Source organism: Pseudopipra pipra, chromosome 4 (genome assembly GCF_036250125.1).
Source record: "Pseudopipra pipra isolate bDixPip1 chromosome 4, bDixPip1.hap1, whole genome shotgun sequence".
NCBI classification, from domain to species: Eukaryota; Metazoa; Chordata; class Aves; order Passeriformes; family Pipridae; genus Pseudopipra; species Pseudopipra pipra.
In genome coordinates this window covers 43,290,601-43,302,223 of record NC_087552.1, presented here as the reverse complement: position 1 = coordinate 43,302,223, position 11,623 = coordinate 43,290,601, and the positions used below count along the sequence as shown (strand labels likewise).

Below are 11,623 nucleotides of genomic sequence, written 5' to 3'. Positions count from 1 at the left end.
TTATTTCCCTTTCTTTAAGAGAGACAGCCAGAAGCGATCAACAGAAGTGAAAGCAACGCCTTACATTTCAGGAGAAATAGCGTCAAACAGCATTTTCCCTCAATTATCCTTTTACGTTTGGTAGTATCTATATAGGGAAAACAAAGTACATTACAACAAACAGTTTCTGATCCCTGGAAGTGCTGAAGTCCCGTTTGCTAGACTTAAGTTTCATGTCCTGGTGCCTTTTTCACGAAATTGAATTCAGAGTTTCTGCTCCTTTTGCCTATAGCCCCATTCTGCAGAGCAGTTTGGGCTTCTGCGTTTAATTTCGGACAGGATGGGCAGGAAGAAGGAAAGGTCCGGTGTGTGCCCAAACTGCAGCGTGTCCTGTCACTTATTCCCACAGTTTGGCATTGGACAACGGCCGGAGGTGGAGCAAAGACCAAACGGAAAGTGCCATCGTTACAGTCCCTGCTTTCCTCTTTCTGCCCCAAAGGCCGTGGGACCCCAGCCCCAGCCATGGAGCGGTGCCAGGTGCCGCCACAGGCCGGGCTGGGCCGCGGGAGGCCCCGGGTCCGCAGCGGGGGACGCTCCGCCGGCGCGGGGAGCTCGGACCCAGCGAGGGCCGCGGCGGCGCCCCTGAGACACCGTGCCCCGGCCCGGCGGGACCGGGCTCCCCCCGCCCGGCGGGCTCGGCCCCAGCCCCCTTCGGGCGCGGGGCTCCCGGGAGGCTTCGACCGCCGCTGCTGGATGGCGCTGCACAGCGAGCGGCTGCCGCCGGACTGCAGCGCCCAGCCCGCCCCCGGCACACCAGGTACCGCTCCCAGCCCGCCCCGGGGTACCAGGTACTGCTCCCACTGCTCCCAGCTCGCCCCCGGCACACCAGGTACCGCTCCCCGCCCGCCCCGGGGTACCAGGTACTGCTCCCACTGCTCCCAGCCCGCCCCCGGCAGGCCAAGTACTGCTTCACCTTCGCCGCTTCCACCTGTTCAGGTTCGCTTTTAAGCTCTTCCAGGACAAACTTCAAGCTCACAAGTTTGTGAACAGGCTGTATTCACTGAATGCTTCCTTCAGGCTTTTAGTGAACTTTTGCTTTTTATAACACATCCCTCTCTCTCTTCTAATCTTAGTCTTTTAAAGAACGTATTAAAAAGGGGACCCGGCCACTTCAGACCTTAGGTGTGCTCACTGATGCTGTTCCATCTCTTTGGGGACAAAACCAAATGTGTGTCTCTTTTTAAGGAGATGAGCGCATCTACGCTGCACTGTTTGCAAAACTGAAGAAGTTTCTGGTGAGGAGGGCATCAGATGGAGATCCTCCAGCACCTTTTCTGGACGGACAACGGTACTATGAACAGGTTGTGCTTTCCTTCTCTTAAGTAAATATTACAAAGTTGACAATTTTCAATACCATTTCAGTGGGAAAAGAGACATCTTAAAAAAAAACCTACAAGAGGTTCCTATGCCTGTTTGTATCCCATTAAAATCCCACCAGGTGTTCCCCCTAAGTTTTTTCTGCACTTTCCCCAAGCATCTAGTGATGTCTTCCAGTTCCCTCTCAGGCCATCTTAGGACCAGATGAAAAAGAAGCAGCCTATCCTTACAGTTAACTTTCAAGCCAAGTTGTTTTTTTTGGCCAGCTGACTGGCCAAACACAATGCACTGTGTTTTCAGTTACCAGGGGTACTGATCCCTGACCTAGACACAGCTTTTGATCTTTGTTCCCCACCTAACCACCAGTTTTGATGAAACTTGTTGAAACATGTTATCTTTGAGATTCCTGTCCCTGCCCACTTCAGCTAAAATTGGTTGTCCATATCTTTGAAAGCAAATGCTCAGGGAACAGTGTAAGACTGGCTGGCAGGTGAACTTAAACCTCAGCTTCTTGTGAAAATTAGAACTTAGTTCAGGAACATGAAAAAGAATGTAGTACAAGTACTGATTCAGGTATTTTCCAGTGTGACGTGCATGGATTCAGTACTGTTTACACTGTAGCAGTGGCACAGTGTAAATCAGTCTCAGGGTTTGCAGCAAGAAGAGAATTAACTCACTCAGGGTTTCTGCTTTCTGGGCCCTGTCCTTCATATTTTCATTAATGAATTACTAGATTTTGGCATGATCAAGACTAACTCCATGGAGCATAAGACCTGTCTGTTTCTTGACAAGCTGGCTTGGATGTCCATGATATATATATATACATCCTTAAATTTATTCTTTGAGCCAGTTTTAATGTTCACATTTTTTTTAATATGTCTGCAGTGCCTAAAAATGCACGTGCTCATAGTACTGCACTTTTATATGTTAGAAAAAAACCACTGCCTAATCAGAGCCATATGTCTCCTTCTTATAGCACTAAATTCTCAGTGTACCTCCAGTACTTCTTTTTCTGATATTCACAACAGCTAGTTGTGAAAAGGAACTGGTTTTTTTTTCCTCCCGAGTTCTTTAAAAAAACAAAGCCCACACAGTCATAATGGGTAGGTCCCAAGACAATTAGTGGTTTACACAACAGCTTGGACAGTATTAACAAGGGACGATTTATAGTTGTGATGACATTTGACTTACTGTTGAACTATTGTTTGGTTTTAAGCTTTTGCAGTCTGACACTGTTTTATCAAAACATACAGAAAATTTGAAGGAAAAATATAGAGAAGAACATTTTAATTTCAATATTGTTTTTACTTAGTATGCATGCATAAAAATATTTTAGTAAGGACACAAGGCTCAGTTAACTGTTACACTGCAGTTGTTTAACAGTATTTTTAAATATAGTTTCTTAATGCAGAAGCAAATACTCCCTAAGATTCTTGCTTAGAAATGAAAGTATCTCTGCTGCTGCAGTTGATGCCTTCGTAAGAAATGTGGGGCAGACAGATGGGTCCGTAAAAGTCTTAGACATCTGAGTTTATTAGTCCTTGTGAAACCAACCCTTAGTTGAGATGTAAAAGCAGACCTAAGTTAAAGGATGTCAGATAGATAGGGCAGGGACTCTGAATTAGATTTTATCTCCTTAAACTAAAAAGATGGTGTTTTGGAAGAGGGCAGGAAAGTTTTTCAGAATGTCTTTTGGTTATCCAACTTTCTTGTGGCTGTTGATTTACTCTGTTTCTGTTTTCTGCCAGTTCTATGGTTCAATTTTTTTGGTTTTTGTTCATGAGAGAAATGCTATAGATTGAAAAATTGTAAGGCTGTATATATTGGAGAGTTAAGCTGCTGTATTAGTCTTCATTCTGTGTAGTTCGTTGTTTGATTTGTCTTTCCCAGGGGTTGTATGAAGAAGCATTAACGCAATTTAAAAAAATTGAGGATACAGATTTTCAAGCCATGTTTCTGCTTGGTGTAATGTATTATGATGGACTAGGCACTGAAAAAGACCCTGTGAGTAATCTAGCTGCACACTTTCTACTTTTCTTCTACTATTAGCTGATAATTACTAAGAGCTTCTTTGTAAGCATGATTGTTTAGTTTAAAATAAACAGCTTTTTGATTTAGAATTAGTTTCATAAAGTATAGATGTTTACAGAGCATCGTTAAAGAGAGGGGGTTCTGGGTTGAGGAAGTTCTCAAAAATGGCTATAATAAAATAGATGTATCTGAAAAATGTGGTAATTTGTATTTTAAAATGTAACTTCTAAGGGCTTGATTGTATCTTGTGTGGAAGCTACATTTAAGTATTGCTATTAATTTGTTACTTTTTAATAAGCAGTTCATATAAATGAAAATAAAGTGCGCAAAAATGGAAATCAAACAATTATATTTCAAAACATAAAACATCTGTTCCACAAAGACTTTTTTAAAGTACTTTCTATTCTTTTAGCACAGATGCTAAAGATGATTGTGCTTCTGTCAGTGGTTGACAGTAATATTTTTAAATTAGACAAATGAAAAACTACATTTGCAAGAAGTTGAGGAATTCAAACTTAATAATTATATTACAAAAAAGGAAGACAAAGGAATGATTTGCCATCAAGAGTTAATTTATCAGTAAAGATGATCTTAAAGAGTGGCATGAGGAAAGAATACAAGCAGGATGAAAGAAAGGATAAATTACAAGACAGGGGGCAAAAAAAAAAATTAACCAAACAGTATATTAACAAATGGGACTCTTGCCTGGTGCTTACAGGATTGTCAGCAGAATGGAAAATATTCTGCTGGGGTTTAGAGGTGGTTCATTTGTTCTGTATGCCTGCATGATTACCACATGTATTTACTTGCAAATAAACATTTTAGCAGAGTTTCTTCCTTTTTTGTGTATTACAATATGGAAGTGGAATAACTGAGAAACCTTTTATAAAGCACTGTTTCTAGTGTATTTAAACAGGGTGTCCATGCTAAATCCTAGCAGTGTAAATCTTGATTAGAAAATACTTTTGAGGTGCAGTTGCTCATATACAATGTTCTCCATTTGTTTATTTAACGTTATCAGGTTTTGTCCTTTATGAATCTAAGGTATTTTAAATGAAGGGACTTGAAAGTGTACTACGTATCACTTTACCTTCTGTTAAGACTGTTTTATGATTTCACATATATTATGCAATATGAAAAAGTTCAAAGAATTCTGAAATTGGGAGTGTTGCAAGTTTAGGATGCAACATGCATTTATGTAAGCAAAATAATATTTTTTAGAAAAATTTTATCAGTGAAGAAGAGTAATATAATATCAGATGAACATTTATGAGGAAATGTTTCACATTAAAAATATGTTGGGGTCAAAGATCTAGGGGCTATTAACTAAAGATCACTTCTGCTTTGGTATGAACTATTTTCCTACCAGTATGCCTCAGCCTTTCTTCAGAGTGGAAAAATTACCTTTCTTGCAGAAGTCAGTGTGTTCTCAGATTCTTTATTTCATCCTCTTCACAGTCTGAACATAATAACTTCAATGGCTCAATTTTAGGAAAGGGCAGTGGAATACATGACTAAAATACTCAACTCTGATTCTCCAAAAGCAAGACACCTGAAGGTTGCAGCTGCATACAATCTTGGCAGGGCGTATTACGAAGGATGTGGTGTTAAGCATTCAACCGAAGAGGCTGAAAGGTAAGGGCAGTCAGTCATTTTCCTGACAAATTATAAGCTTTTGTGTTACTTAAACTTTGTTGTCCCCATTTTCTTAGGTTGTGGCTTATTGCTGCAGACAATGGAAATCCAAAAGCAAGTGTAAAGGCCCAGAGTACTTTAGGAATGCTTTATTCTATGCCAGTTCTAAAAGATCTGAAGGAGGTAAAGTCCACTTGTACCTTTTGAAATGAAAATGAGTCCAAATTAATTTTTAATTTTATGGAAATATTACAGTGATATATTTGATTCTGAAAGATGTATTTTAAGTAGTTAAGCAACATTTAGCATTATCCATTTAAGCCTGTATGAACAGATGGCCAGAATCCCTCATTTTGACTCACTTGACGCTTCTAGCCAAGATTTATTTATATTTTTTTTTAGTGAGAGTATCAGGAAGAATGATAGAATGGATTAAAGTTTTGTCACCTTTGGTAACCTTCAGAAATCAAGCAGGTGTCACTGATTGACAGCTCTGACAGTAACTGGAGCAGGTTTAAAAGCCTTACAAGGATTCTGCTTTCTTTTATGTATAAGCACTTCTTACAGTTTGGTATAAAAGATTTTATGGAAACAGTATACAAGGAAAGCAGCTAAAGTAAATATATACTGCAACTTTGTCTCTCATTTAGGCCTTTTTCTGGCATTCAGAAGCATGTGACAATGGAAATCTGGAATCACAGGGAGCACTTGGCATTATGTATCTCTATGGACAAGGTATACGTCAAAACACTAAAGCTGCTTTGAAGTGCTTGAGAGAAGCAGCAGAACGTGGAAACATCTATGCTCAAGGCCATCTTGTAGAATATTATTACACTAAAAAATTTTACTCAAAAGCTGCTGACCTAGCCAAAAGGTGAAGGTAATTTTGTTTTATTTTTCATTATGGTTCATGCAAGACCACATAATCCAGATTAAAATTATTAATAAATTAATGCTCTTGTCTTTCAAACTCAAGAGATCTTTGAGATAATGAATTGCAAAACCTCACCTTTAAAGATGGAATAGCCAATCACAAAATGAATACTATAAGGTTCTCAATTACTCAGTATAGTTAAATTTTTCTTTCTGATCCTGTAAAGCAAAACAGCCTTGAACTAGAATCCAAAGTAGATGTCCACACGCAAGCCTGCCTTTCTTGTCTCTTCAGTCCACGATCTCCTCTAGGCTCCTGCCTTCACCATTCCCTTTAAACGCCTAAAATCATAAAATTCTCAGGTTGGAAGGGACCTCACAGATCACCTGGTCCAACATTTCTTGGCAAAAGCACGGTCTAGACAAGATGGCCCAGTGCCCTGTTCAGCTGAATCTTAAAAGTGTCCAATGTTGGGGAATCTTACCACTTCCCTTTACCTGCTTTTCCATTTCTGCTATGCTCTCTCTTGGTTTTGAGCAGGCTCAGAAGCTCACAGTTAAGCCAAGGGGGTCTCTTGCCCCACATACTTTCCTTACCCTTAAAGGGAATGAATGATTTTTGTTCTTCCAGGAGAGCATTCTTGAAAACCTTGTCTTAGTACTAACTCTCAGTGAGCTCAGCAGGATCCCAGATCCACAATATTGTATCACTGCAGCCAAAGCTGTCACTGAGATATTACAAAGCAGATTTTCTTGGTTTGTGAGGAACAAATCCAGCAATGCCTCATTCCTAGCTGGTGCATCTGACATTTGTACAAGGAAGCAGTCCTCTACTGCTCCATGCCAGGAGCTGGATGGATGTTTTGTGAGTTGCTGGATTCTTCCATCTAATGTCTAGGTAGTTAAAGTCACCCATAAGAACCAGGTTCTGTTACCCAAAACTTATTAAGTGACCCAAATATTGCCTTGTTGGTCTCATTGTCTTGGTTTGGAGGTTGGTAGCAGATGCCTGATGCAAGATGCCTCTTGGAAATGACCCCTCTGATCTTGACCCAGAAACATTTGATAAGGCTTCTAAAATTGTCATAGTTGACTTCTATACATTCAAGTTCTCCTTAACACAGAGCATGATTCCTCCTCCTCCTCTTCTTCCCTTCCTGTCTTTACAAAGCAGCTTAGAGCCATCCTTCATGATGCTCCTGCCAGTGAGTTGTTCCACTACGTTTCAGTTATTCCTGATTGCATAGCTTTCTGACTGGGTGCAGAGCTCCAGTTCCTCCTGTTTGTTCCCCAGGCTGTGTGCACTGTATACATACACTTGAGGTAGTTGGTCTTCTGGTTCACATCTTGGGAGTCAGCTAAAGAATATTTGTTGCTGCTCTGATTGGCTTGATTTATTCCCCATTTGGTTGCAATGGCACAAGTGCTACCACTTTCAGTCCAAAGTGCTCCCAAGTCCTTCTCTTTAAAGCTTGCCTCACCAGGTTAGCTAAAGATTCCCTTGCCTCTTTAGCCAAGCAGATCCCATCCCTCCCTAACGGGCTGTAGTCAAAGAATGCCCTGTTGTCATAAAATCCAAAACAGTCATGACAGGACCAGCCAGAAAGCCAGAAGTTTATTTGTATTATATGTCTGGTTTTGGCCGCATCCTTCCACCTAACTGGTAAAATGGAAGAAAAGGTAACCTGGCACAAATACTTTTTGTGTACACCTCCAGGCCTTTGTAGTTTTCCTTGATTCTGTGGTGTCACTTGCGCCCACATGAGAGAGTAGCAAAGGGTCTGTGGCACCCTCTTGAAAGCTGTGGCACCCTCCCAGCAACATCTTGGACCTCAGCTCCTGGACAGCCGCACACCCCTCGTGAGTCCCCCTCAGGCTGGCAGATGGGAGCCTCAGTGCCCCTTCATAGAGAGTCACCCAAGCACTCCACATTGATTTTTGTGGTATCCACTGTGAACTCCTGGTAGAGTTTCTCCTTGCAGACTTTGCTTTCGGGTATATAGAGCAGTTAAAGCTTCAGATCTGACTTTGGTTGCAATGCTGTAGGGTGGTAAAGTCCTGCTTTTGTGGATCACCAGGGTCCAAGGTGTCTCATTCTCTGTGGTGTCCGCCACAGGAGCATGATTCCAAAACCACTTATCTGTCTCAGCATTTCTAATACAAAGAACACAAGTATTCTTCCACTCTCCACCTACCCCATCTCAATATAATTTCTATCCACTGCCTCCCATCCATCATTTCCTTGCTCTGTGGCTCAGTGTGCTTTGGTCTCGTTCAGGAAATGCAAGCATTGATACTGGTCATCACTGCTTACTGCAGTAAGCACTCTCAGCAGCACTGCCTGGGACTTACAAGCAGCTGCTGCACACAGTGCCAAGTTATCACCCTTGAGCTCTTCATCAGTTGCTGCTTATGAGGATGCATACTGTACAGGCGCTTTTAAGCCTGTACCACAAAACAGGCATCTGCAGGCAAATGGTTTCTAGTGATTATCTTCTTGCCTAAAGGTACTGGTCTGAGCCCCAGTTAGGCAGCACTGACTGGCCTTTTCACAGGCAGTCACTGTGGGACTCACTGCTCTACCTACACACTCCCCAGTGGCTTGTGTATTGAAGAAATAGTGGCTTTTGTGATAGGCTGCAGTATTTAAAATAGTCTGTATCATGTTTCTGTATCTTGAACTAGTCAGGGAGAACAAGAGCAATGTTGGTGCCAGTTCTACAGCTGATAAACAGCACATTTCTGTGACAAACCTCCAGAACTCAGTGTATAAATTCAATCTGTCAATCAGATTATTGATTTGCTGGAAATAAACTGCAGATAGACAGACTACTTGCACAAGCTGCACACAATAGCATTCACGCCTCTTGGGGTATGTTTATGAAACTGCTGCTGCCTGGCAATAAACAAATAACAACTTACCATCTTAAAGAAGCTGCACCCTGTATATGCCACCACATATACAGCTCTGGTAATTCATAAGTTCAGCTATGAATGCTGTTTGCTATACTCCTTGCTGGAAGGGATTGTTTCTTTCTGAATTGCTGCTTTTCTTTCTTTTGCACTGTAAGTAGACTGATAGCTATTCAGTCTAGTCTAGCCTGTCTCGCTTGGAATGAATCCCCTCCAGTCAATGCTGCACGGTAGATTATTCAGACAAGTAAACTGTGCATTTCATCAGCTCCAATTGTGATTGCACAAAATAGCAATGAAATCCCACAGTACAGTCAGAAGTGACAATTTCTGAACCAAAAGATACTGCCACCATTAGAAGTGCAGTTGGCCTTGAGGCAAAAATCTCAGCAGTTCAACCAGTAGTATCAAGTACCAATACCTTTTCTGCTAAAATTTGTCCTTCTATGTTCACACCAACTACATAGTTTGTTACATTATGTACAAGCATACAAACATTATGTTATTATGTACAGTATAACCTTGCCTAATATTTGAAGTCTGGATTAGCTACTGATACTTCACTTCAAATAATTTAGTTATCCCATATGGTTCTACTTACCCATTTCTGCGGTATGTTCTTGAAATCAGCTGTGATGAAAGTGTCTTTGCCTAACTTGAGTGATATTGTTATCTGCATCAGCATCCTGTGGTGTATCTTTTGGAAAGGAAGCAAAAATGCTATGCATCAGGAAAGATGAGATAATTGGTTACTGTTGTCATATTTGAATGTTCTGGCTACTAAGAACAATTGTGTTACTGTATTTGTTAACAGGACCAAATTAGGTGGGAGAATGTTGCTCTCAACACATTCAAGTGATTTAGCAGGCACTGGCTTGAAGAGGGCTAATTGGGAACAATATCCTAGTAAGGACTTGGAATTTTAGAATCGTCAAATCATGGAATGATTTGGGTTGACCCTTTATAGATCATCTGGTGGCAGCCCCCTTGCTGTGGGCAGGGACATCTTCTACCAGATGAGGTTGCTGAATTACAACTGCCTTTCTTCCACATATAATTTCCATGAAATAATTTAATAGGAACAATTAGTGTAAAATACGTTGCCTTTTATAACCAGTATGACTATAATGAATGTGACTTCAAAAGTTATATATTTGTTTGCTGTTTAATATCACCATATTCAAATAAGACTAACTTTAAATCAAATACCGAATAGAAAAATCCTCATAAGAGGCTGAATACATGTAAATTGCAGCTTACTTTGGATAATACCAGAAACGGAAAGGAAGCATTGTCAAGGTTATATATGGTCAACTTTAATTATAGCTTGAACTAGCATTATCTAACCTAATGCTCTAAATTCCACAATAGGACCACAGAAAACAATGACATCAATATGCTAGCCAAGAAAGCTGATTGCCATCCAACATATGTAGCCAAGGGGGTTGCTATGGCTGCTTTCTACTTGGCTAGATGCCTCCAGCTTGGCCGAGGCATAAAGCAAGATCAAGATGCTGCTAAAAAATACTATTCTAAGGTAAGTTGAGAAAGTCTTAAAGACTAATTTATATCTCATGAAACTGAGCAATACCTTGGATTTGAGTCTTTCAACTTGCTGTTCTGTTAAAAACTCCAGCATTATTCGTATTAAAAAAGAAATCTGTGCAAGAAAAGGTATAGTGATAAAGTGTATTGAAAACTACTAAAAATTGTCTTGAAAGGATGCTATCTGGCCACTTGCTTAAGCAAACAAAGCATTCTACAAAACCAACAAAAAAAATCCATGGTAATCACCACAACAAAGAGCTTGGTAACTTGAAAGATAAATTAGCTATAACAATTTGAATAATTCTATCCCAAATCAATTTGCTTTCTGTCATTCTCTAAAACTGAAACATCATTACTTTTCCTCTACTTTAGATTCTCTAACAATTATAACCTTCATTAACAATACTTAAATTGGCCATAACTGGTTCTCATGCTTATTTTTATAATTACATTTTTAGCAATAACTGAGGATTTACTGCTTTCCCTGTTCCCTATACCCAGGGAAAAAAACAGTCACATTTTTTTCAACGTTTAATCTTGGAGTAAGATTTATTGCTTCAGGAAAAATATCAGTAATTGCCTCTAGAAGATGAATCTGCTAAGTAATATCTGTGATGCCTAAAGGTACATCAAGGCTAGGTGATTATATCAACTGAAGGGAGCATAGAAAGTTTGCATCTGTGCTTTAGAGAGACTATGATTTCTGTGCATGTAGTTACCATTTGTTTCTGCAAGTAGAATACTCTGATTTCCAACTTGATGCAATCTAAACAAATGGAGAGTTATGTAAATGATAAATTATCAAATAATTTTTGTGGCTCCTGACTCGGGGAAGCCACTGGTATGAGAGTCTTAGCAAGGCAGGTGATCTTCTGAATACAGACATTTTAAACATTTTTGTTCTTCTGCTGTGAAAAGTGTTATAGAGGATAGGATAAGGAAAGGAATCTAAGCTGAGGTGTTATGAACACTGTAGCATTATTCCTAGCTACATCTTAAGGCATCAAAGAGGTCCATCAGGATTAAATTGCTGCATGGCTTTGTGGGAGCCATTGTCTCCTTAAGTCTAGCAAAACCACCACTACTGAAAGAAGATTACAACTTTTACTCGTTATTCACTAGCTGTACATCTGATACTGATCTATGAATGTCACTACCTTCTCAATATAAAAAGAGATACTTCCTATTGACTGGTGCCATGCATCTCTGAATCAACAATAAAAGAAAAGGAACATAATATAAACAAGGAAGCTCCCTGAAACAGTAA

At 40.2% G+C, this 11,623-nt stretch overlaps 1 protein-coding gene across 4 annotated transcripts in view; it reads left to right on the top strand.

The window, feature by feature from the left end:
• Nucleotides 1-411: 411 nt before the first annotated feature.
• LRP2BP (LRP2 binding protein) overlaps nucleotides 412-11,623 on the top strand; it is a 28,082-nt gene continuing 16,870 nt past the window's right edge. For 2 of the 4 annotated variants that reach the window (XM_064652648.1, XM_064652646.1), the window contains exons 1-7: nucleotides 412-796; nucleotides 1,225-1,340; nucleotides 3,247-3,360; nucleotides 4,880-5,022; nucleotides 5,100-5,205; nucleotides 5,673-5,896; nucleotides 10,180-10,345. In XM_064652648.1, coding sequence (XP_064508718.1) covers nucleotides 502-796; nucleotides 1,225-1,340; nucleotides 3,247-3,360; nucleotides 4,880-5,022; nucleotides 5,100-5,205; nucleotides 5,673-5,896; nucleotides 10,180-10,345 — 1,164 coding nt within the window. In that variant the 5' untranslated portion in view covers nucleotides 412-501. The remainder of the gene's footprint in view (nucleotides 797-1,224; nucleotides 1,341-3,246; nucleotides 3,361-4,879; nucleotides 5,023-5,099; nucleotides 5,206-5,672; nucleotides 5,897-10,179; nucleotides 10,346-11,623) is intronic. The other 2 variants (XM_064652650.1, XM_064652649.1) reach the window with 2 other exon arrangements.